At 43.3% G+C, this 26,378-nt stretch overlaps 5 protein-coding genes across 7 annotated transcripts; 3 read left to right on the forward strand and 2 right to left on the reverse strand.

Moving 5' to 3' along the window:
• The first annotated feature begins 147 nt into the window (after nt 1–147).
• Nucleotides 148–2,560, forward strand: nsa2 (NSA2 ribosome biogenesis homolog (S. cerevisiae)). The gene is made up of 6 exons (XM_058063380.2): nt 148–311; nt 782–969; nt 1,041–1,191; nt 1,269–1,448; nt 2,016–2,208; nt 2,349–2,560. The coding sequence occupies exons 1-6, from the start codon at nt 309–311 to the stop codon at nt 2,414–2,416; spliced, it is 783 nt and encodes a 260-aa protein (XP_057919363.1). The 5' UTR covers nt 148–308; the 3' UTR covers nt 2,417–2,560.
• tor1 (torsin family 1) lies at nt 2,428–6,502 on the reverse strand. Of its 2 annotated transcripts, none has more exons than XM_058063346.2 (5): nt 6,266–6,502; nt 4,997–5,262; nt 4,760–4,935; nt 3,382–3,509; nt 2,428–3,297 (listed from the first exon to the last, which is right to left on the reverse strand). In XM_058063346.2, the coding sequence occupies exons 1-5, from the start codon at nt 6,453–6,455 to the stop codon at nt 3,053–3,055; spliced, it is 1,005 nt and encodes a 334-aa protein (XP_057919329.2). In that variant the 5' UTR covers nt 6,456–6,502; the 3' UTR covers nt 2,428–3,052. The 2 variants fall into 2 exon arrangements, with proteins under 2 accessions (XP_057919329.2, XP_057919340.2); XM_058063357.2 differs by lacking the exon at nt 6,266–6,502 and adding an exon at nt 5,722–6,066.
• Nucleotides 6,503–6,684: 182 nt separating this feature from the next.
• On the forward strand, nt 6,685–10,497 carry ankra2 (ankyrin repeat, family A (RFXANK-like), 2). The gene is made up of 8 exons (XM_058063369.2): nt 6,685–7,348; nt 7,425–7,583; nt 7,663–7,728; nt 9,314–9,411; nt 9,499–9,624; nt 9,695–9,761; nt 9,845–9,925; nt 10,017–10,497. The coding sequence occupies exons 1-8, from the start codon at nt 7,057–7,059 to the stop codon at nt 10,070–10,072; spliced, it is 945 nt and encodes a 314-aa protein (XP_057919352.2). The 5' UTR covers nt 6,685–7,056; the 3' UTR covers nt 10,073–10,497.
• A 65-nt stretch (nt 10,498–10,562) lies between these two features.
• Nucleotides 10,563–13,892, reverse strand: btf3 (basic transcription factor 3). 2 transcript variants are annotated; one of them, XM_058063393.2, is made up of 6 exons: nt 13,794–13,892; nt 13,009–13,077; nt 11,774–11,887; nt 11,505–11,706; nt 11,003–11,059; nt 10,563–10,871 (listed from the first exon to the last, which is right to left on the reverse strand). In XM_058063393.2, the coding sequence occupies exons 2-6, from the start codon at nt 13,075–13,077 to the stop codon at nt 10,825–10,827; spliced, it is 489 nt and encodes a 162-aa protein (XP_057919376.1). In that variant the 5' UTR covers nt 13,794–13,892; the 3' UTR covers nt 10,563–10,824. The 2 variants fall into 2 exon arrangements, with proteins under 2 accessions (XP_057919376.1, XP_057919383.1); XM_058063400.2 differs by having other exon boundaries at nt 13,731–13,824.
• Nucleotides 13,893–16,451: 2,559 nt separating this feature from the next.
• On the forward strand, nt 16,452–18,154 carry foxd1 (forkhead box D1). The gene has a single exon (XM_078794066.1). It carries the CDS (start codon nt 16,758–16,760, stop codon nt 17,778–17,780), a length of 1,023 nt encoding a protein of 340 aa, XP_078650192.1. The 5' UTR covers nt 16,452–16,757; the 3' UTR covers nt 17,781–18,154.
• Nucleotides 18,155–26,378: the final 8,224 nt, after the last annotated feature.

A 26,378-nucleotide genomic window follows, 5' to 3' on the forward strand; every position in this document is an offset into this window, starting at 1 on the left:
TCAAATCATTTATGTGTTTAATTCAGCATCATCATTTTTACATATATTATGGGACCACTTAAAGTACAATTATCATTGTGTACATATACTTAAAAAGATTATTTTACTCAGACATATTTGCAATGGTCGAGTTAAATAGACGGACACTACCGGAAGTGACGTTGATGTAGTTCCTCTATAGCTTGGCTTCGGGTTAACGCCACCTAAACAACCCAAGCCTTAAGAAGAAAACATCAACGTCGCAACGTCTGCGCTTAATTTTTCACCAGCAATACCTTCATCGAAACGTCTAACACTTGCAACACAGAATGGTAGGTAGTCGGCCACCGGATATGTTTTTTTAAGATGATAGGAGACAGTTTAGCACGTAGCACGTCATGCTAACGCTAGCTAGTCCCCATGTGGCGGACTCAAGTTAGCTAGTTTGAGTTGTTGACAGTCTGTGTTCTTGGAGAAAAGTTTTGGTATTTTGGAGTTTGTAAAAGTAAACGAAAATGTTGTCTGTTGTGGGAGTCTTTATGACTGAAAGAAAATATATATATATTCACTTAAAACTAATGGTGCTGTTGAGTTGTGCTAACGCTATTAACAAACCAGCCCTGGCAAGAAATTGCGTGCCAGTTTAGAACATTATTCTTTGAATAGGGTTTTGGAGTATATGTTACTATTGAAGAGCTGTTTGGTGAAGTGGTTAAGCACTACAACGACTTAGAAATTAAATTTTTTGCCCAAAACATTCATTCATTTGTTAATTCCAATTGTTGATGTGATTCTTCCACAGCCTCAGAACGAGCACATTGAGCTGCACCGCAAGCGACATGGCTACCGCCTGGACCACCACGAGAAGAAGAGGAAGAAGGAGGGCCGCGAAGCCCACGAGCGCTCGTACAAAGCCAGGAAGATGATCGGCCTCAAGGCCAAACTGTACCACAAGCAGAGGCACGCTGAGAAGATCCAGATGAAGAAGACGTAAGTATGAATACGGATGAACGAGGTTGTTGTCTTGGCCGTGCCATTGCTCACGGTGTGCAACTGCGCAGCATCAAAATGCACGAGCAGAGGAAGACCAAGCAGAAGAACGACGACAAGACACCACAGGGCGCCGTGCCGGCCTACCTGCTGGACCGAGAGGGTCAGTCCAGAGCCAAAGTCCTCTCCAACATGATCAAGCAAAAGAGGAAAGAGAAGGCGGTGAGTGCGAGCTTCAAGTCTGTCTCCTCAGCCACCTTTTGTGTCTTGTTTTGACCTCTAATGTGTCCTGTGTCCAGGGCAAATGGGAAGTGCCGCTGCCAAAGGTGCGAGCACAAGGTGAGACTGAAGTGCTCAAAGTCATCCGCACAGGAAAGAGACAAAAGAAAGCATGGAAGAGAATGGTGACCAAAGTCTGCTTTGTGGGTGACGGCTTCACCCGGAAACCTCCCAAATATGAACGCTTTATCCGACCAATGGTGAGCACACCTGCCAACATTTTGTACCATGCATGCATTTTTTTAATTACCCTTTGCTGCTCTCCGGGTAAACATTTCATTGCTTTTCACCGGTTTCACTTTTGAGTTCTGTGTGGAAAACCTTGATTATGCTCCTTTTGGCAAGGCACTCGTGGACCCTATCTCAACTCACTTATCTCCTGCTGCACATCTGAAAGAAATACATACTGTGATTGGTCAGCTTGTAGTACATTATTTCATATGTGTATATAACTCGTTCAGACGGCGTATAGCCCTCCAATCAAACATAACATTCTCCTTTAAATTAGTCTTAATTAGTCATTCTCTAGTGACAAAGGAACAAATAAGCTAGTTAGTCATGGACCTGATGAAGAGCTACAAAAAGGAGGCATGTCCAGAGTGCGGCCGAGGGACCATTTGCAGCCTGTGGCACAGTGGAGAAATAAAATTAAACCAAATAAAAAAAAAAACAGCAAAAATGAGGGGAAAATATAGTAAATGTGTGGAGAAGCTGAAAAGGCCTTGCCTCCGCAATGCATCACGTTTGTCCTCAATGTGCGACGTCAGGGCCTGCGCTTCAAGAAGGCTCACGTCACACACCCCGAGCTGAAGGCCACCTTCTGCCTGCCCATCCTGGGAGTGAAAAAGAACCCCTCCTCCCCCCTCTACACCTCGCTGGGAGTCATCACCAAGGGGACGGTCATCGAGGTCAACGTCAGCGAGCTGGGCTTGGTCACACAAGGAGGAAAAGTGGTGTGGGGTAAGCGTTTTTTTTTAACAGTACAGTCAATTCCCACCACCACACAGCACTACCATGCTACTTTTGTGTTTTTCCTGCAAAGTCAGCGATGAAGCCACATGAACCAAACTGACTTCAAACCTCTTTCTTGACTTTCTCAGGTAAATACGCTCAGGTGACGAATAACCCCGAGAACGATGGCTGCATTAACGCAGTCCTGCTTGTTTAAGACTCTTTGAAAAAAATCTATTTTTAATAAAAAACCAAAAGGAAGAAAGTACTGCCTGATGAAGCGAGACATGAGAACTTGTGGCAACGATGGACACGGAGAGAGGAAGCCTTGTGATGCGAATAAAGTTGATGTTGAAGTAAACACGTGAGTACCTTGTTAAAAGAAGAAAAGCTCATGTTTTTATTTTCACCATGCTCGCCAGTTCATCTTCTGGAGCAGGTGAAAGATGTGATGATGTGCTTCTACAGTTTGGAGGGCTGCAAGATGATGATGTGACAATAGAGGTTTTGGAAAGTAGTAAAGTTTTCATCTCCTGTTAAATGAACTCATTGGCAGTATCGGGACTTTGTGAAGTGCTCCGACTACATCAACCATCACTGATTAGTTGCTGCAGATAAACAGTGGACGTACAAATAAGCAGAAATAAAAGAATGAAGCTACGTGTATCTGAAAAGGAACAAAAATTAGACCTTTTAAAATACTCTTTAAAACTAGAAAAAAAGGCTCAATGTTCTTGGAGGACATCTGTGTCCTTCATTCAGTGTTGGTGACACTGCTGACATCGTCCTGAGTTCAGACAGTTCCCGCTTGACTTTGGCAGTCGTTTGGCGAGCGATGCAAATGTGGCGTCCGCTATGTGTAGAAGTCCAGTTTGCTGTCGATGGTCTTGCAGCCCTTTACAGAGAAGACGCGCTCAGATTTGGGGAAGTAGACCAAATCCCTTGCCACCTTGTCTGCCACGGCGGGGTCGGGCTTGAGGCCTCTCGCCTCCATGGCGGCCTCAGCGCACTGCAGCACGTGTCTGTACTCCAGCGGCAGGAAGGGTACGAAGAAGTCCACCAGGTTCTTGTCGATGAGGCTTGTGTGCCACAGACCGCCTGAGGGACAGGTTTGGAATCGTGACTCCAAATGATGATTCATTTTGTCTTATTCTTCTTGTAAGCCTGGATCTATGAACTCACTTCTTTTGTTGTTGAACACAGACAGAGAGAGTGATGTCTCCAGGTCCTTCAGCTCCATCTCCTCTCGATTCCGACCCGCGTTCCAGAAATCTAAAGTGGTCTGTATGATGTTCTCGCCTCCAGCGTTGCTATGGTGACAAACAAACGTGATTTAGGGCTCGACAATAACGATGTACCGATGGCCCGGGGCAAGTTAAAACAAAATTCGGGCAAGTAAATCCAATCAGTGATATTCCCGTCGGGCATGTGCACTTTGGCATGCCATACTGCCAAGAGTTTTTTTAAAGCGGTTCTTGTTGGGTGTTGGTAAAACACAGACTGCGTAATTCCGCTGGTAATTTGCAAAGCAATCCTTGCAAATCTTGAAATGGACCAATCAGAATCGTTTATTTAGACCGCGGCCCGTTATCCACAGTCCGCGTTTTACCCACACCCGTTGTTCGCGATCAACCAATCAGCGATCGTTTGACTACGAAAACATCCATCATGACGTTGCGGCCAACATCGTCTAATTCTGAAGGAAACAGCAAAAAGTGATGAACCAGTGCCTCCTAAACAAGTATTTTATTAGCGGCAGCAAATCAAATGATGGCACAGGTGAATGAATCACATTGCTGTGACAATTTGAAGTGGTCACGATGAAACCCCACCGATTAGATCCAATACCAAGTGCTGATTTTGCACAAGCTACAAAATCTAGCGCTTCCATTTGTGTTTTTCCTCACCTTTGCTTCACAAATTATTGTTTGACCATTGAGCTTCTTTTCCCGGATTAAAAACACTTTACTAGTACACAAATATGTCTATTCAATAATGTTTCATTGTGGTGCACAACTTATAAATATCACTGCTTACTACGACTACGATGTGTAAGGTATTATATATTTTATTTATTTGAAATTCTCATGTGATGCCACAAAAAATTACATGATATCATTATGGCAGTCTTTTCATTTTACATGGGGCAAGTTTGGGCAAGTGGTTCTCACCTTAAGGATTCCCTATGGGCAAGTCATTTTGGTTGTTAATGTAGAGCCCTGATGATTGCTTCTGATGGTACAGATTTTAGCATGACTTTGGACGCAAAAATATGGACATCATTGAGACAAAATGTGTGAAACGAAAGTCTTTAGTAAATGGAAACATTTGCAGTCATTTCACAAGAATAAAGTCCAAATATTAAATTAAAGTTGTAATCTCCAGAGAGAAAGCCGTAATTATTGATCCAGAGATACTTTATTCATCTGCAAGAGTAACTCACATTTGAGTGTCAGGAGGGGACGAAATGTCATTTTATTAGCATAAAGTAAAAATATTAAAGGAAAGTAGGACAGCCCTGGCATGGACAATGCTTCCTTAACGTGCAAAACGGCCTCACCTGAGAAAGATGAAGATGGCTCTGCGGTAGGAGACGCCGTCCACCTTGTCGTAGTAGTCCAGGTACGGCTTGATGCTGTCAATCAGCCCCGGGTGCATCTTATCCATCTCGTCAAAGATGAACATGGACTGAGCGCAGCTGCTGACGTTGCCTTTGATCCACTGCTGCAGCTGAGTCTGATGGGAGAAGTGCAGCATGAGAACCATTACGAGCGCTAGGAAGCGTGCCGCGTCTCACCTTGTAGGTGTCCATCTGAGAGGCGTGAGGAAAGTGTAGCTCAGACGTGAAGACGTGCACAAACTTGCTGTCCATTCCCTCCTTGTAGATGCTCTCTGCGATGAGCGAGCTGACATAGTTCTTGCCCGTGCCGGTCCAGCCGTGCAGGGAGAGCACCAGCGGCTTCTTGGGGTTGTCGTTGCTCACGAAGCCACTCACCGCTTTCAGGATGATGTGCGACGCGATGTGCTGCCCGAACAGTTTGGTTTGCAGGCTGGCCTCTAGACCTGCAAGACATTCCTGATGTTACTTTTCAGACAACAATCTGGACAAGTATGACAGAAATCAGCATTTTGCCAAGGAAAAAATGTATCGAATAATGGAGGAAAAATGCTTTAAAATGCCGAAATTGTAATTTTGCTGAGAGACATTTTTTACAAGAATACAATCATGAATTGGAATATTTGAGGGGAAAAAGATCCAATACTACGAATACAACTTTTTATTAGAAACAATCTTGGAAAAGGTTTTGCAACAAAACTGCGTTTTTACTCAAATATGCTGTAGTTCTAACTGTAAGTGTCACGTCCTGACCCATATTTATACTTCATACACAACAACTAACATGACGTCATGCAATCCGTGAAACTATTTGCCAAATCCTGCACCTCTTGGGTGGGGATACAATTGTGTACCCTCGCACGACGATAACAGTGAATGAATTTTCCAAGCAAACACAAACTCACCAGTGGCGTTGAAGACGATCCATCTGGGATCGCAGTTTTCGTGTAAGTAATTGTAAATGCTTATACTCAAAGCGGCGCCCACACCTACCACCACTGTCGTCGTGAACGGATCAAATGCGCTAACAAGCACAGCGGCGGTGGATAAAACATGTAGCCACAGACCCACGTGTGCACTTTTCATCGTCGAAAACGCTACAGTTCAGAGTAAAAGTAGTCAATTGATTGGGGAAAGAAGCATCTTGTCAAAAAGCAAACCGCGCCGACGAGCAGTGCAGAGACTACTGTCCATTGACACCAAGAGCACTTCCGTGTACGTCATCAACGCGCGACAAACAAAACCACCACGGGTTGTAGTTGCTGTTGTGGTGTAAATTGTGTGTAAACTATAGGATTGTCTACAATTTGGAGTTACACATTACGCACAAGCTATCAATTGCAAGCTTTAATAACTCGAATAACATTTGCTAACATTAAAAAACATGTTGGTAGAGTCTGTGGATCTCTGGGGCTAATTCAATCAGAAAAAAACAAGCGTGAGTGTTACCTGTTCTATTGAAAAATATCCACTCCGGGCGACAACATTCGTTGAAGTAGTAGAAAATGTTCTGGTAGCTCGCTAAGAAGCCCGTTAGAGCTGCCGCCATGCCCACCGCGATGCTGGTACTGATGGGCTCGATGGCCTCCGTGGTGCCGGAGCACAGGAGGGTCGTCACCAGCAAGACGTGCAGCTTCATGTCGAGATAAAACGCAATTCAAGCCAGGAAAGTTAACACTGCCAACACCGGAAGCCATGCATTTTGGGACCCGGATCATGACGTCACCGGTCAAAGGTAACATGCGCTTTTTTTCAACATTCAGAAAGTAGGACAATGTTCAACAAACCGTGATCATCTCAATTATATTTCATCTGATTTATATTGTTGTATATATATATTTTTAATATCAGTGATCTTTAAGAATAACATAGTATTTTTGGAGTGGAGGGGAACTGCTACCAGCAGGTGGCGCTACGACTGCTAGCGAGATGTCTTTTGACCAACGAAAAGTCAAACAATCAAGATGGCGTCGGCGAGAAACAGAAACGTCTGCCGTTTGGGAAATAATTGAAAATACTAGTAAGTGAGTGCCTCTGCAGTGTTTTATTCTATGCGATGCAGGTCAGATATTAGTTTGTTCTGTTAAGTGGACATCCCGACCCTTTGTAGTAAATAAGACCATAGCGACGCCGGCTATGTTGGCGTCGAGCTAGCGTGTTGAGCTAGGTTGGTTGTTAGCGGTGGCGAGAGGTTTTCATAGTGACACTGGTACACGGTGGAACAACTCACGGACCCGAAGATGGACAGTGTGTCCGGGTCGGTTTCGGAAGGCTGCCCCCTTGGCCCCGAGGACATGGAGGGCCTGTGTGTCTTGCCACACTTGGGCACAATCAAGACGGAGCAGTCGGGGCCCGTTCACCCGGAAGAGGCCGGCAACCCCAACGTTGCTATGGGGATTAAGTTCATCCTGCCCAACCGCTTTGACATGAACGTCTGCTCCCGGTTCGTGAAGTCGCTCAACGAGGAGGACAGCAAGAACATCCAGGACCAGGTCAACTCGGACCTGGAGGTAGCGTCGGTTCTCTTCAAAGGTAAAAACCAGAATCCACTTCTGTGGCTTTTTACTAAGTGTGCTCTTCCTTTGTGTAATGATGTTTTGTCTTTCAGCTGAGTGCAACATCCAGACTTCACCCTCACCGGGGATCCAAGTGCGCCATGTTTACACTCCATCCACCACCAAGCACTTCTCCCCCATCAAGCAGTCCACCACCCTCACCAACAAGCACCGCGGCAACGAGGTGTCCTCCACGCCTCTCCTGGTTCATTGTAGGTCACCTCTCCGCAGCGTTCACATTCATATCTCTCACCGATAACTCATGATAACTCATGTATCTGTATCCTATAGCTCTATCCATCCATCAGCTGGCAGCTCAAGGTGAAATGGTCTTCCTGGCCAGCAGGATCGAACAAGGTAGGAACATCTTCACACGTTCCTTTTAGTACAACGTGTGCGCCACTACTCGATCTCTAGGATTTATTTCAGAATTGAACAACATTGTTAGGGTGGGTTTTGGTCAGGGGTGCCTAATGTCCTAAACGTGTGCCACGCCCTCCTCTGTCACGCAGTATCATACATGCCTGCAGAGAGGGCTTTATCACAGCCTCATATAAAATCAGTCATGATGATATTGGAGCCACCTGGAACGTGTTCCCAAAAACATTCCCAATCCTTATGTGAAACACGAACACATATTATTTCAGGGCTCGACAATAACGATGTACCGATGGCCCGGGGCAAGTTAAAACAAAATTCGGGCAAGTAAATCCAAATCAGTGATATTCCCGCGGGGCAAGTGCACTTTGGCATGCCATACTGCCAAGAGGTTTTTTTAAAAGCGGTTCTTGTTGGGTGTTGGTAAAACACAGACTGCGTTATTCCAGTGGTAATTTGCAAACCAAACCTTGCAAATCTTGAAATGGACCAATCAGAATCGGTCCGTAGTTCACAGTCCGCGTTTTACCCACACCCGTTCTTGTTCGCGATCAACCAATCAGCGACCATTTGACTAGGAAAACATCTATCATGGCGTCCCTGCCAACATCGTTCAATTCTTCAATAATTTCTGAAGGAAAACAGCAAAAAGTGATGAACCAGTGCCTCCTAAACAAGTATTTTATTAGCGGCAGCAAATCAAATGATGGCACAGGTGAGTGAATCACATTGCTGTGACAATTTGAAGTGGTCACAATGAAACACCACCCATTAGATCCAATACCAAGTGCTGATTTTGCACAAGCTACAAAATCTAGCGCTTCCATTTCTCTGTGTATTTTTCTCACCTTTGTTTCACAAATTATTGTTTGACCATTGAACATTTTTTTTCCAGATTAAAAACACTTTACTAGTACACAAATGTGTCTATTCAATAATGTTTCATTGTGGTGCACAACTTATAAATATCACTGCTTACTACGACTACGACGTGTAAGGTAGTATGTTGTAAATGAGATGATATCATTATGGCAGTCTTTTCATTTTACATGGGGCAAGTTCGGGCAAATAGTTCATACACAGTAATACACAGTAATACAAGTGTACGAGTGCACAGAAAAGTGCAAGCTGAAAAAAAAAACTAAACCCTTAGGATTTTTGTCAAAAATCACCGCCCTCAAACTCTGGCATTTTATGCACTTTTTGGATGTTTCTCAGGCCCATGTTGAGTGTGTGTGAGGTTTCCCCCGTTTTTTTGTTTGTTTTTTTTTTTACCAGAAAAGTGCATTAGAAGCAAGTTGAAAAAAATGGAAAAAAGACATAACATGATTTTTGTGTAATGCCTTATGTAAGTGGAAAGGTGACTATATAAACATTATTTCATATTTTGAGGGCTCTAATGCTAAAAATCATTTTTAGAAGATAGTAATAGATAAAATAGATAAAATATTCCATTTATTAATATGGAATCCTATTTTGTGGACTGGTGCATCCTACTTGTACTGCGTAGTGTGTATGTGTTCACTATGGTTACAATGATGATGTCTCCTCATGTTTCATCCAGAAACGGTGATCAACCTGCAGGACGAGGAAGGTTTCACTCCTCTGATGTGGGCGGCTGCACACGGACAAATTGCTGTCGTGGAGTTTCTCCTCCAGAATGTAAGGAACAAACATAAAATGTCCTAGCATAAAGTGGGTCATGTTTTCGTACATTTGAAGACTTGTACACTCCGTCCTCCGCTGCAGGGCGCAGACCCCAACGTCCTGGCCAAAGGCAGGGAGAGCGCTTTGTCCCTGGCGTGCAGTAAAGGGTACACGGACATCGTCAAGATGCTCATCGACTGCGGCGTGGACGTCAACGAGTACGACTGGGTGAGATTCACGCCCTGTACGCGGTTAACCGTGGGACTGTGTGACCTGATGGAAATGTTGCCGCTTTCAGAACGGCGGCGCCCCCTTGCTGTACGCAGTCCACGGGAACCACGTGCGCTGCGTGGAGCTGCTGCTCGGTGGGTACAAACGCAACCCGTCCCACCTTCATACTTTTATACTTGCATTCCAAATTCATGGTAAAAATCTTTTCTTTCTCCAGAGAGTGGCGCTGATCCCACCGTGGAGTCCGACTCGGGCTTTAACCCCATGGACATGGCCGTGGCCATGGGCCACCGCAACGGTACGTAAAGTCCAATGTTTGAGTCCAACACAATACAAGAGCTTTCTTCCAAGGTGCACGTGATATATTTTGATGGCTGCTGTGTGTTTAGTTCAACAGGTGATGGAGGGACACCTGCTGAGGTTACTAATGGCCATCAGAGAGTGAGGCCCCCCCTACCCTACCCCCACCCTACCTAAGAGTGGTTTGTCCACACTCTGCATGCACACTTTTATTATTGTGGTTTGGACACATTTACTTTCAAATAGGACATTATTTATTTGTTAATGTTATTACTTTTCAAAGTAAGACTTGCTTATGTTTGATTGAAGGAGCACTTTGAGTACTTTTTAATTTATTTGAGTAAGTTAAATGACAACTAGTGTTTTTCTATACATGTTGTGTTTAGTGTCCCATGCGCTAACTAGCATCTATGAAGCTGATGTTGACTGGAGTATAGAGCGAAAGCGCTGCTGATTGTTGACTTGAAACTATTAGTGATACATTCTGACAAAAAGACGCATCGTACTCTCTGTAGTTAAGTAAATGGGTCACATGTCGGCTGTTGAATGTTTTTCCAGGCAAACATTAAAATGGAAATGTTTCAAGCCGTCTTGTGTCTTGGCTGGAGGACAAAAAAAGGTGAGGAGAACAAAGGGTTGTTTGACAGTAGCTACACTTTAATTCCAGACACGCTGGTATTGATGAGGCCACAGAAGCGTGACGGTTGAGTCAAGTGGAGCCATTAAAACATTTGACAATTGTTCAGCTGGGGCTGGACCACGATGAGCATTGGGAGAGTCCGCTAAAGAAAGAGGCAAAAAAGGATCCTAACTAGACGCGTCGTCTTCTGGAAGGTTGAACAGATCCCACACAGATCTCAAGCTGCGAAGCTCTAGAGAGTTCCAGGCTTGGTCTTGTTAGTTGGCCTCATCCTTGGACGCCTCGTCAAAGTTCTCCACCAGATCTGAAAGACAACATAGAAGAGGTGTCAATGACTTCCTGTGGAACTGCTCCACTCAATGTGGCAACAGGCACGCTTGGTGGAGGTCTATTGGGCGATGCGGTGGTTCTTTGAAGAGAAACAGAAGATCTCACCTGGAACTTCGTCGTCTTCTTCTTCGACTGCAGCAATTGGCGCTTTTCCATCTGTGGCTAAAAAAACAAACACATTTTTAGAGTTTGAATCCATTAGTTGTCCCTGGCTTCATCACCGTTCCAACATTACTCCCATAAATGATGACAAATTATGTCTATTAGGAGCTTTGAGCAAATTGCACATATTTCTTGCACTAAGAATTCTGAAGTATAAGAATGACAAAAAAAATACAAACATACAAAAATATAATACACATATGTACATGCAAATATGTACATGTATTATATTTGCGGCGTTTGAGGGCGGTGATTTTTGACCAAAAACATAAGGGGCTAGTATGACATTTTTTTCAGAAGCATCCAAAAAGGGAATAAAATGCCAGTTTTAAATTTTGTGATTTTTAAAAAAAACGTAAGGGGTTAGTATGTCGTTTTTTGTGTTTTTCAAGCCACTTCTAATGCACTTTTGTGGTCCAAAATAACGTACAAGTGCCAGACTGACCTTGTTTGGGCAAGGCCTCAGCCAGCCTCCTCAGGCTGGTCAGGCTGTCTGCTCCCAGCTGGTTGAGGATTCCAGGCAGCATCTCAGTGAGCTGCTTTGTCTCAGCGTGTCCTGTGATGGTGAAGGTGTTGGCAGCCAGTGATGCCTGAACTTTGGGGTTGTTGAAGTGGACCACCGTGCCTTGGTTGGTGAACATGTTCACCTGCACACATACACGGCAGCGTGGGCCGTTACATGATGACATCAGCACCGGCCATGCGGGGACGTACCTCCTCAATGCCGGAGATGTTGTTCACGCCCAGTTTTTTCAGAGAGAACTGCAGCTTCTTGTCGTCCGCCGTCGCTGTCCTGTGGACCACCTTCTTCTTTCGCCGGGCGCTACCCTGCAACACACCACACAAACTCTTCATGACTTCTTTTAAAATTTGGAGGCCTCTGTCCAAACAGACTGTTGCCTTGTAGCGCCACCTGTAGCTGTGGCAAGCACATGACAGCCTTCTGGTGAGTTTTTATACGACCCAGATATTGTGTGCAAATGCTAGGTTTTCTCATCTCAAACCACAAAGAAATACAGTGGTACCTCAGTTAACATCCGCCCTGGTTAGCGCATTTTTTGCCAACATCCCAAATTTGGGGTTAAAATCCCCATGTGTTTTTTTTAAGTATTCTAAATAAAGTCTGCTTTGTTTACACGGCCATCTTAGAATCTTGGATCATGCCCCCAAGAACATCTTATGATACTTGCACATGATCTCACATTGCGGACTGTGGTCGCCATTTTAGGGCAATCAACAGATATATAAAGGGTTCGAGATGTTTGAGGTGTCACTAAAAAAAAATATGGATGTCAGTCACCTTTCTGCTTGAATTTGCTTCTTCTTCGCTGAAACCACCCTAAATTATTCTGCCCATTTATATCCCCAAAAAGCCTAGAAACATTTTTTTCTGATGAAAGAGGCGAGTGTAAAGTTTCTTCACATAGTTTCAATGATTATGTAGTATGTGCCCTGTGATTGGCTGGCGGCCAGAAGACAGCTGGGATAGGCTCCAGCACCCCGTGACCCTCGTGAGGATACGCAATAGAAAATAAATGACTGAATGGCTGGCAGTGAATGTGTTGATCTGCAAAATACTTGTTTATTTTGTTAACTGATGGTTTTGTGGGTGTTATTCCCCCAACAAAACTAGGTAAGTGATGTTAAATGTTCTGTCACTTTTTCTGCATGGAAAACTTTCATCATAGTCTATAAAATGTGTTTTGTGTCAACACTTTTGGGTCTCTTGAATGGATTAATGTTATTTTCTGTGGGAAAATTACCAAGGTACTAGTGCATGTTTGGATGCACAAATACCCTGCCAATATACACCATGTTAGTGTCTTGGAAACATCGGTTTATCCCCTTGAGGATCTTCTAAAGTCCGACTTATTGAGGCCAAACCTAGACTAACAACTTGACATGATGTCCGCTATTAAAATTAAGACTAATATTGCATTTTGTCTTACCTTTCCACCAATGCGGACTTGCGCCTGCAGTTTAGCTAATTTTTCTTGGTTCATAGTTGTTTCTTTCATCTAGAAACAAAAAGAATGGACGTCAGGTTGTACATGTGATATACCACAAGTTTAGACACACTTGTACAATCTAAAGGAATTCCATCCAATTGCAACGTCAATGCATCACATTGGAGTGGAGGTGTACCTAATGTTGAGGCCAGTGAGTCTACTTAAAGCTTATCACCACCAAAAAAATAATAATTGGCCATCAAATACCACGTGACGTCATCATATGCCATATACCTTCACCAAGCCTGACTTAAAGTCATCTTTCTATCTTTCTACATTCCCTCCATCTCTATGGATGCAATAAGACATCACAAAATCACTCACTTCCGTTTCTAATAAGCTACCATGTTAATAAAGTGCTGTTAGCTTGGAAGCTAACCTAGCAGCTACAATGGAAATAGCCCAATACTTTCACGCTGTTGTGTTTTGAAAAATGACGAACAATTAAGCTACGGCTGTCGGGGAGGTTAAAGGCCCATCTAAAGGGTCCTGACAGCAAGACGACGAGGAAGAACGTTTGGTTTCGCTACGTGAGCGTCAACTTGTCGGCTACCGTTCCCCAGCATGATTAGCACGGAGACATAAACGTGAGCACGAAGAAAGACCGAAGCTTCCGGCGGCTTTGCCAAATCTGGAGGACAGGGGGGCGACTTCTGGGTTACCTCTTGCCGTCCGAGCGGGCGCAAACAACGCGGCCAAAAGGGTATTTAAGGCTCCACACTGACCTGCAAACTAACAGCAGACACATGCGGGAAGCAAGATGGAGGCCGGAGAGGAAGACGGAAATGATGTTGGCGGAAAAAGAGGGTGTTCAAGAGGTATGTTTGCCCTGCGTTTAGCTTTGCAGGCAACGAGGTTCACCGTTAATACTTTAATTCATTCATTTTCATGGTGGGCATGCAGTCCACCATAATAGTTTGTATTAAGTTCATTTTTAATTATTGTGTTTTGTGGAAACATTTGACGTAATAATAAATATGCACAAGGAGACAGTTTTAAAATGACACTTTCTTTAGTTTTAACACTGGTCACAAATGCTGTACAGTATTATGAGTATTTATGTGTACTAATTTTATAACAAATGTAACTAATTTTATACTTATCAGACATATATATACAAAATAGCTTCATTAATCAATCATTAAAAAAACTGGTGTCATCCCCAGACCTGACCTGCTAAACAAAAATGGACTTTCCAGGGAAGACATTTCCAAATGCTCCACAATGAGGGGGTGGGGAAAAAGCATCCAATACACAAAAAACAACGTATATGAGCCGCCTGAAACACCAGCGTTGCAGCATTTGAAATGTGCAAAAGGTTTGCCAGAGACATCCATGGAGTCGCACCAGCTGCTCGGAGTGTGTGCCTGAATACAGTGCACCTTGTTGGGTGACAGTAAGGGGTTCTTCCCACTCTATACTGTGGCTCTTCTGATAGTAGTGATGTGCTCGACTATAGTCGATAATATAGAATATAGTCATGTCATGTGTAAATGAAAAAATGATCGGTATACCATATCTGTCTTCAGAAGCAGAAGGACATCATGCATCTCTGGTTTCTTTCAGGTTTTATTGTAAAAGCTGAGCACATTTCTTACATGCAATGTAAGAAAGTCCTCAGTTTAAGGGACAATTTCTCTCATACTGCATGCATTTCCTTCAGTTTAGAGTCTGCAGAGAAATGCTGTGTGTGTGTGTGTGTGTGTGCATGTGATACACACTATAAATCACATGTTCCACAGACCCTGGCAACATTCAGTTCCTTTGGCTGCAACACCAAATGTGTTAAAATGTGCTTGAGAATTGCATTTTTATTCATTAAGTCTTCATATATATATATATATATAGTATATATATATGTATCAGGTTTGATACCGAGGCTGGGATTGTATATTGTGTTGTGGTTAAAAGTGGATTTACTCACTGACTTTGAATGCATGTATAATACTAAAATATATGATTAAACTTGAATACTACATTTAAAACAATATAAGAACAGACGCTTCATCCACTTAACTGTTTTTATAGGCCTACTAATCCTACATAAACACTGTTCAGTGCCACAGTAAAATGTATAGGGTGGTTATTGTCATTTTTTCCCCGCATAGATTAGTTTTTTTTGTTTCATTTGTTTGCCTTTTTGTCCAAAGGCAAAATAAGCCAACTATGTGTAAATGACACATGTGTATTCCCTATCATGATAGTACTGTTTATAGTTGACTTCATGATTACCTGCATGCAAGTTGGGACATCTTTTATACTTTAATAAAAATGTGGCAGTGAGGAAATGATCGCCACCAGGTGGCGCTGGAAGAAAGAAAACATCTGCAAACACACTCTCACACACACACACACTCTACTTTTAAAATCCGAGCACAAAGTGTCCCAATAAATCGCTATATGACTGCTTTTATGATGTTCGTTTTTGCACATAAATGCGGAGAAAACGTTCTGCCCCCAAATAAATAACATTACGAATATACTACAATATTTGTGTTATTTTGTCAACTCAACAAAATGTGATGTCTTAATCAAATAGTTTTTAAATGGGTGTTTCTAACAATTAGAGCAATACCCTCTGACAAAATGAAGGGAGAAAAAAGACAATTATTATTCTTATAACCACAGAAATAAACTAGCATACTGCATCTAACCTTCTGATGCCATTTTGCCATAATAACATCATATGTTTGAATTCGCAAAGACATTTATTTGTATATTATTCCTAATCATACACTGCATTACTTGAATTCACAGCCTTAAAAAAACACATTTTGATGTTATTAATAGGATATTAATAGGAGACCCTGAGGGGAAGAAGGAGGGAGAATGTTGCTTTTTTTTGTTTGTTTGGTTAGAGCAAAAGAAGCGTGTGATTGGGCGCACACACACACACAAGCTGTAAAATGTCATTCATAGAAAAATGTTTCCACGCACGACACAGGCGGTGAAATGTGGGTCTTGCATGCTCTGCGTGACCGGTGACTGATTGGAGTTAACAGCTGACTCTTTTCCGTTACAAATGGCTGGCGGATCATGTTGATAAGCAGCACATCACGCAAACACTCCACGACACAACATTGGATCCTCTTTACAAACCAACATTCATGCAAAGGTTATTTACCTGCAGCTAATAGTTTTTATTTTCATTATTTTTGTTGCGTGGGATACTTGGGATCACAATCATCTCTATACTAATATGTTACTATTGAATATGCTATTAATAAACATGTTTTGTCTGACGGCTTATTTGAAACACATCTCACATAAATAGCCTTTTGGCCTGCATGACTAACATCTACTTATTTTATTTTACATAATAAGATGTAAATAAAAAAAACTCACTTTGTTATTCTTTCTCTGTCTTCCCATTGGCTAGTGTGACGTCCCGGGGTCACGTGACCAAGCCGGCCGTATAAACAGGCCCGGATGGTCCGCCCCCTCCCGGATTCACCTCGGGCCCCACTGCGGCGTTCAGCGTCTCCCTGCTCGGCCCGGCTAGTCCCCGGACGCCGAGCCACCTGGAAGCATATGGACATAGCGGGACAGACAGGCTCTCGTCTCCCATTCGAGTCCCCCGTCACTCACCTTCTCCTTCCTCCTCCTCGTCACATGAGTTTTGTCGAGGGAGGGGGTCACGGCGGCTCTTCCTCATCCGGCCTCGGTGGACCCAGGCGGGCGTGAGAGCCATGACTCTGAGCTCAGAGATGTCGGATGCCTCCATCCTCTCGGAAGAGACCGACATCGACGTGGTGGGCGAGGGAGGGGAGGCCGAGCACGGACGCTCCTACTCGGACGGCATCCTCGTGCAGGGCGGCTCTCCTCCTCCGCACACTCCACCTCCACCTCATCCTCCTCCGTGCCTGGACAGCTCCGCGTCAGGGCGGGACGCCTACAAGCCGTCAGCGGGCAAGAACCCCCTGGTGAAGCCGCCTTACTCGTACATCGCCTTAATCACCATGGCCATCCTGCAGAGCCCCAAGAAGAGACTCACCCTCAGCGAGATCTGCGACTTCATCAGCAACCGCTTCCCGTACTACCGGGAGAAGTTCCCGGCCTGGCAGAACTCCATTCGGCACAACTTGTCCCTCAACGACTGCTTCGTCAAGATCCCCAGGGAGCCCGGGAACCCCGGCAAGGGCAACTACTGGACCCTGGACCCGGAGTCGGCGGACATGTTCGACAACGGCAGCTTTCTGCGGAGGAGGAAACGCTTCAAGCGGCAGCAGACGCAGGACTTACTGCGGGAGCATAGCGGCTTCCTCCCGGCGGCGGCTGCGGCGGCGGCGGCTGCCGCGTACGGCTACGGAGGCTACGGCTGTGGAGGGTACGGCCTCCAGCTGCAGTCCTACCACACGCACTCGGCACTGTTGGCCTTCCAGCAGCAGCAACAACAGCAGCAGCAGCACTCCAGACACACCGGGACCATCATCCCCGCACCCTCCATCATGCCCACCGGCACCTCCACGGACAGAGCCAGGACCAGGTTCTGCCCCCAGCTCGGCTCGGGTCTGCAGGGTGTGAACAAGTCCAGCTCCCCGGTCCAGAGGTCCCCCTTCTCCATAGAGAGCATCATCGGGGGAGGCTCGCCGAGCCCCTCCAGGACTTCCCCGGTCGTCGTGCCGGTGCTGCCCACCTCGCTGGGGCCTCAGCAGCACCCAGGAGCCGTTTTACACCCTCTGGAGAACTTCCCCGGCCGGGTGGTGAGTTAAAGTGCTGCGAGAGAGACTGAAAAACACAAAGACACAAATAAAGCGAAGGTAGGATTATTTTTGTATGTTTATTGGACGGACAGCTTGAGAAGATATTTATGTTAATTCTTTGACCTTCAATCAGGACGTGTTGACCTTGTCTGCTCTCAGGATTTATAATGATCACATGTTGACAAAAATAATCATGGATTTGTGGCAAACACGTGTTTTTTATTATTATTATTATTATTAGTTTGGCAAATCTCACAATTTGGAAGCTTTTTTGATTTTAAACTTTGTAATAAAAAACAAAAAGAGTAAAAAAAAGTCATACATTTATAATATGCAGTGTGTGTTTATTTCAGTAATAAAAAGTGAACATTTTTGGCCAAGAATGGCGGACATGACGTGTGCTATTTTGTTTCAGAGGAAGCATTAGTTGCAAAAGTATTGGGCCATCGCGATATAGATTTATTTCTTTCATGAATTTTCCAGTAAAAAGTCTTTCTGCAACATAAAAGGGAATTATTAAAGTGATGTCACACATTTTGAACAAATCTAACGGTGCTCTAATTGATATTTGTATATATTTATTATGAGCATTATTCGTAATATTCCAGCTGCTGATTTTAGTTTTTAAGGCTACATTTAAAGTGATGTACTGCATGTTAGATATCCAGTAATGGTGGCCTGATATTATTATATTCCACACATTAGTATTATGATTATTAGTAGTAATTGTGTAGCTGCTAATCTAAAGCTATTTTTATTTACATTTGTTATGAACGAATGTCACACACATTGAGGAAGGGTGGGGGGGCATGCGCAGTGGTGGGTGCGTGTGACCCCATCTCACGCTCAGGTGCATCATGTGATGTGCACACTCCTCACGCAATATTCTTGCTCTCATTTAATAACAAGTATCATTTGCACACAAACCACGGATGGATTTTTTGTAATGATTTTTATTATTTTTTGTTGTAAGTGCAATAGCGTATGTGTCACGTGCAGCGTTTGTGCAAAGGTGTTTATGCAAGCTTCCGTGACTGTCTGCACCCCCCCACTCCACCCCACCCCACACCCCCGGTCCCACAAGGCCACACTCCCCAGCCAAAGTGTGTATCGTAGATAGCAGCTAAATCGGTGCATCGCTCGCAGCGAGTTCACTGGGCCAAGAGAGGACACGCATTGCGTGATGATGTCACACGCTACGTGGGAGGAGGTCAGCGTGACGTGTTGACAAACAAAAACACACACACACAAAAGGAAGGAGGAAGATGCAATCAAAATACAACAAAACGTGTGACAGTTATGACACACTCTCTCTCACACACACACACACACACACACATACACACACACACACAGAGTCGTAAAAGGAGCACCTATTAACAGTTCCGCTTATAACAATAATTACATTTTTCATTTCATAAAAAATATGGTCGATGGCAAACACTTTGGTTTAGGTTAAACATCAGCTCTAAAACAGTACAAAAAGTACAAGTCCAGCATAGGTAGTACACACCAAATATCCGTGAAAAAAGTACTGCTGAAGTTGCATGAATTGAATTGAAATGCATGATGAAAAAATAAAATACAAAATAATCCAAATCATAAAAAAGACACAACAACACAACCATGCAACCTAATCCAAATACTTGTGGTGTACGTAATCCAAAAAAATAGAAACAGTGAAATGCTACATGCTACATTCATTCAACTTTACTGTTGTTTGTCGTTAAAAAAAATCCTACAAAAATGCTACTAAAAAGTACTTTTTGAAGTGTTGAAAAGTAGTACTCATCATTTTAAAAAACAATGAAATAAAGATAGTACACATGGTGCGACAGAAACCTGTGTAAGGTATTGTGGTACTGTAGTATATATCAAATATTATACAACCCGTCACCTGGAGTTAAATAAGCTAATAATTTTTACAAATATTACAAACAATAAAATAATACAGACCATGTACTCAATGTTACTGTTGTTTGTGAAGTTTGTAGTGCAGGAAAAATACATACAAAAATGCCATTAAAAGGTACTTTTCCTAGTATTAAAAGTAGCAAAAGGTAATCAAATATATACAATAATATCAAATAAAATAATAGAAAAACTAATATAAACACTGTACACCTGGTTTAATTACATTATTATTATGCTTGTGGTGCTGTTTTATATATTAAATAGTATACTGCTGTGCAAAAAAATATTAATATTTTTATATAGTATTTATATTTATACTGCGATTGAGGGTGTACCCTGTCTCTCGCCCAAAGCCAGCTGGGATAGGCTCCAGCATACCACTGCCACCCTAATGAGGATAAGCGGCATAGAAAATGGATGGATGGGTAAAATGATTAAACCACCTTTACTTCTTCCCTGTATTTCTTCCCTTTAATGCCTGATACAACTAAAGGTACATTTGTTTGGACAGATATAATAATGATAACATAAATAGTTCATAAGACTTTCATTCAAGAGATTATATCTAGCAACTTCCATGGTTTTCTTGATTTTTCCAAAATGACTTATGTTCTTACATGAATAACAATAACTTTGTATATAATATTGTACTCTATTTTGTTGTCATGGTTATATGTATGTGTCCAACTAACTGTACCATAGTTGTACCAGGCATTAAAATGAACAAGAAACCGATATTAATATTTTTTTTCCATGACTGTATATATTTATATATAGAAAGACAACAGAGACCCGTATAGGAGCTATTGCAGTGCTGTGTTATACAGACAATACTACATATTATATAAGAAAATACAAACTATGTATAAAATGAAACACTACAAATAGATTTATATACACCACTACAAAATAAAAATATTTAGAAAAAATCAGTATAAATGAGGAAATGTTCATATGAATAACATATAAAATATTTATCCAATATTATCTGTGATGGGCATATAATAAATATATATATTTGTCACAATTTCAATTTGTGTAAAAAGTTGGATGAAATGTAACATGTGAATGGTAGCAGTAGAAGTAGCAGCCCAGATCATGTGGCTATCAGCCCGCAGGAGCATGACTGACGCTTGCTGAGCAGTTGATCCCACCCGGGTCAAAGGGCGGGTGGAGAGGGGATAACACGCAACACTCGGAGACTCTTTTGAGACGACGAGAAGCCACAGAGGACTTTTACTTTTTCCTTCCCTTTCCTTCGCCATTCATCATTTTTTTGCATTTTTATGACACTCAAGGGTTTGGCTCCTCAACAAGAGTTTGGGGATTTTTTTCCCTTGTTTTTATCTTCACCATCCAAATGGGAAATGGGATTTCCCCCTCCATTAAAAAATATACTTTTTATACATATTGATGCAGAGCTTCAATTTATAACTGATTTGATATGAAAATGGAATTAAATGAATACAATTAAAGTATAATATTTCCTTTCAGTGTAAGAAATATGGCGGTAAAAAACACTTTGGAATTCATAACAGGCAGAAAAATGAAAGTAATAGTTGTATTTTACACTCATAATGAATAAGTATAATAGAATGACTCAACTACCACAAATGTGACATTCAATAGTCAATTATTTACATTGTGCTTCGTGACATGAACTATATTATTCACATTGTATGTGACATGAAATATATTATTTAGATTGTGTATGACCAAAAATACATGATTTACATCACTCCAATGACAATGAAATGAAATAATCATAGAGGTTGATGTACAGTATGTATTTTAGAGGTACAGTAAAAGTCTGCTTTTACTTTATGTTGTCTGTGTGGTCACATGATGCATTGGAAAGTTGATGAAAGCGTTTTCACTTGATGTCTTTTCAAGGAGAGACAAAGCGTGGCAGGTTCACAAAAGACGGCCCGAGTGAAGAAAGAAAAGACAGAAAACCGAGGAGAGAAGAGAAAACCAGGCTATGAAAGTAAAACAGACAAAAAAAAAAGAGTTTGAAAAGCTCCTCCATCTTTTCCCTTTCAACAGTCCACTTTGCAAGCCAACAAGCTCATTAAACGCTTTCACGCCTCTTTTACCGTCACTGCTGCACTCCACGTCTTTCACTTTCTTCCTCTTACGTCCGTCTGTCTTTCCTCACGTCCGACAGCCCGGGTGGCCAAGCTTTCTCCAGCCGGGGGCCACAGGGTGACAAATCCAAGGATGCCACTTTGCCGTGTTCATATGTTTTTATGTGATCAAGCATAGTTTTTTTGTCAAGACTTGACTTGGACTCACAAGACTTGAGACTCCCACTGACTCCCGCCTCTGGTAGTTAGTTAGTTAGTTAGTTAGTTAGGTAGCTAGTTAGTTAGCTGGCTAGTTAGTTGAAAAGACAAAAGCAAGGAGAGATATCATAGTCATATTTATTTCATTGATTGCAAATGCTAACCTGAGTTTGTTTTGCTTTGCTACAGAGGAACTTTGGTTAGCATCATTCATCTCTTCCAGTATTTACTGTAACCAAATACATTTTTATATTCTCTGCTTTTTTTTAAGTTGATCATGACCTCATAAATGAAGGAGCCAAAGAAAGTTGCAGGTGGCAGCATTTTGATGACAAAGGTGAGAAACACTGAAGAAATAACTCATGGCAAAACAGGAAGGTGGTGCGCGTGTTGCACTTTAGCAACAATCATATAAACTTCACTTCAACGGAACCTTTAGCTGGGCCTCCACCCACCGAGACTAGAGACTGTATGACTGACAAAATGGCTCATGCCGTTCATGCCGTTGTTCAATCGACTAAATGCGGCAAGATATGGTAATGGTAATGGTTTTATTTCATTTGAACATGCATCAGATTACAATTGAGTGCATCCCATAATCAGTTCCCAGTTCCACATGTCCAAAAGGAGTAGGAAGAAGCAAAGCTTATTAAATCCTACCCCTCCATCTGGTACTTTTACAATCAGTAACTGTTACATTTGTTCACTTCCTGCTTTCCTAATATAATTTAAGTTTTTTAAAATAATTTAAAATTTTTTTTTTTTTTTTAATTTTATTTTTATTTTGGTATGGAATAGATTACAATTGAGTGCATCCTATAATCATTTCCCAGTTCCACACGTCCAAAAGGAGTAGGAAGAAGCAAAGCTTATTAAATCCTACCCCTCCATCTGGTACTTTTACAATCAGTAACTTACATTTGTTCACGTCCTGCTTTCCATAAACGGAGTGAAATCTTTTGCTGCTTGTTTGGAGGTGACAGAAGAGGAAAGCCCACACATGGAGATGCCAATATAATAAGGCCGGCAAAATGGGCAAAATCGTTTTCATTTATGATTAATTAATTAGTTATTGTCGCAGGCCGAGCATCCGAGACATTCTTATTCTCAATGAGAAATCTTGTCAGGATTTAATCTCGCAAGATCCCCTATCAGTTAGACGGGTCTTCACCTCATCAAAAAGAGTCCAAATGTTCACATCTCAGGTTTGACACCAAAAGTCAGGGTGCTGGCTAAAGAAGAGAACACAAAGAGAATTAGGTTTTGTTAGCTATTACAGCAGCAGCGCCCACTGTTGACTTGATGGTGCGCACAAGGGCGGGTGGCTAAGGAGCCATGTTAGCGCCACCTCACGCCGCGCTCGCTAACACGTCATCACAACGTCGTTTGTTTAGCCCGAAGCATCTTGAGTCTTATTTTTATGCGTCCTCCCGTCTTTGCCTGTCTCACCCCGGTGTGAACTTGCAGATCCCGGATCTGCGGCAGAATTATGTTGCTGCCTCGCGCTGCATTTTTCACTTTTTTAGCCACGCACGTGTTTGCTTTGGCATGCTATCCGCTCATGCAAACAAGCCAGGCCTGTAGCTTATCCATCACGCTTGTGCACAGTGTGATGATAAAATAACAGCCTGCTTGAAACAAACCATTTGTTGCTGCCCAATTTATTATGCCGGCCCACTCGGAGCCCGGTGCAGAGGTTACGACTCCGACTCGGCTTACAACAATAAATAAGCAGCAAAATGGGGCGCTATAGGAAAGTCCCGCCGGCGGCGACACTTGTAGGTGAGCATCACGACAAAGTGGAAGCCGGGCTTGATGAGTTACACGCAACAACGCCTCTCGTTCGTAAACACTTGAGCTTGGTCACGGCGCCACCCGCAGGTAATCTACACCAGCGGCTGACACAAGGCAGACCTTTCCTCTGAGAACCCCCCCCCGCGTCCAAACACAACAGCACCGGGGAGCCTCGCATCCAAAAGAAGGAATAAACAAGAAAAAGAGTCGGATTTCTGGCGTGAAATTTCAACCACAACACTCTGTGTTATGTCACCTTTTTGGGAACCATTAGCAGCACACTTTCACTTCTATGCCGCCAATGTTCCCAACGCTCCCAACGTTCCCAACGTTCCCAACACTCTCCACGTTTCGGGGTACATTGCTACGTGAATGACATAAAATGACTCAGAATTAGTCAAGGGTCAAACACTTTTAGCACTTCTTTAGACGGCACAGTGGCTCACTTCTTTTTACACTTTAAGGGGAACTGCACTCTTGGGGGGAATTTTGCCCATCATTCCCAATCCACACATATTTCTTTCCCTTTTGCAGTGGAACTTCTATTTAAGTGTCTCAGTGACACAGTGGACTTTAATTTGATACTTCCTCCCCAGGCAGGGGGCACTTCCTGTTCCCCGTCACAACATTTTCATGGGCCCCTATCAAAGTACCCTAGCTCCCCCAAAACGCTTCAGGGTGGCCAAGCCCGCCGACAGCGAGCGGCTCCATTGGCGTAGTAATCGGATACAATCCCACTGCAAACACGCTGCTGAACTGGGGGTGGGGGGGGGGGGGTTGCACTCAGATCAGCTGCTTTAGCGTGAAAGAGCTGCCATCTTGTCGTGTTTACAGATCACAAGGGCTCTGTGTGTTTTATCTGTGACTTTAGAGAGCCGCTCTCATGCTTCCATTTGCCCTCTCGTACGCTGCAGCTCAAAGTGGCTTTTACACCCCCGCGTACCCTCATACGCTACGCAACGCATACGCGACACGTACGCTACACATACCCTCACAGCGCACATATACGCTACGCAACGCATAGGCTACACATACGCTATGCATACGCTACACGTACGCCACACATACCCTCACAGCGCACATGTATGCTACGCAACGTATACGCTACACATACGCCACACATACCCTCACAGCGCACGCGTACACTACGCAACGCATATGCTACGCATATGCTACGCATATGCTACACATACGCTACACATACGCTACGCGTAAGCTACACATACCCTCACAGCGCACATGTACGCTATGCACACATTACACATACGCTACGCATACCCTCACAGCGCACCCATACGCTACGCAACGCATATGCTACACGTACGCTACACATACCCTCACAGCGCACATGTACGCTACGCAACGCATACACTGCGCATACGCTACACATCCGCTACACGTATGCTACGCATACCCTCACAGCGCACGCAACGCATATGCTACACGTACGCTACACATACCCTCACAGCGCACATATACGCTACGCATACGCTACATGTACGCTACATGTACGCTACATGTACGCTACACATACGCTGCACGTACGCTACACATACGCTACACATATACCACAAGCACCAGACTTGATCGCTTTATTGCAGGTCTGAATGATCTCACAACAGGCACAATGATCCCTACCAACACAGGCTACTGTTGCAGCTGTAACCTCCGCCAAGCTAAAACTCTGAACGTCACTCCCTGTCTGCCACACTTCATTTACAGCAACACGCACCATCTTAAATGGCTTATTTTCTCTTATTATGTCTACTATATCCAGTATTATGAATGTAAATGTGACCATAGGGTTGTTAGTTCATGTCTAGAGGGCTCTAATAATGTTCCTGAATTGCTCACATTTTAACAGCAACGTCATGCTAGGTTAGCTTATTCGCTGAGGAAAACCAAACTAATCAAACATGCGTCTGATAGTTGCCAGAGCTGTTTGCTGCATTTTTAGATGCATCGCAAAGCCTGCCCGAAACCCAGAACTGTAAAAGAGACCATTTGAAGGCCTCTCAAGAGAAGCTAAAAATGAGTAAGAGTTTTATGATCTGATCAGTGACTTTGGCATAAAAGACGCTTGAGACTTCTGGATGTTGGCGCGCCAACAGGGAACCTCGGTACGGATGTGGCGGCCCAGGTCCAGATCTTGTGTGGTCCAGTTTTAGGAGGTTCTCTTTCATGTGAAGAGCCGTTTCCTGTCCTTTCACTTCTGTTGGCTTCATCGGAACATGATGCCGCTACAGGACAATTAAAAGATGACCATGCAAAGGTGCCGCGGCCAGCTTTGCTTCCATAAAGCGGGACCGCTCGCCCCATTCTGAGGTTTCCGACGTACTTAAGTCAATATATTATTTCTACACCCAGACGGCCTCTTCAAAGGCTGCAAGTTCTGTTTTGCTCCTTTTTCTTGTTGACTTCATTGCCAGAACGCCATGACCTCATGCTGTAATTTTAGTCTAATTCCATTCCAGAGGGATGGGGGAGGATGGTGGTGGGGGGTGGTTCTCATCTGAGCATGCCCTTGATGCAAAACTGGCGAGGTTAAGATGGCCTAATAAGAGAGGTGAGGATGCTTAAGAAAATAATGATGCCTTGCTTCCGCTTTCCATCA

This window comes from Doryrhamphus excisus, linkage group LG10 (genome assembly GCF_037039965.1).
Source record: "Doryrhamphus excisus strain RoL-2023G ecotype Guam linkage group LG10, RoL_Dexc_Guam_v1.1, whole genome shotgun sequence".
Lineage (NCBI taxonomy): Eukaryota > Metazoa > Chordata > Actinopteri > Syngnathiformes > Syngnathidae > Doryrhamphus > Doryrhamphus excisus.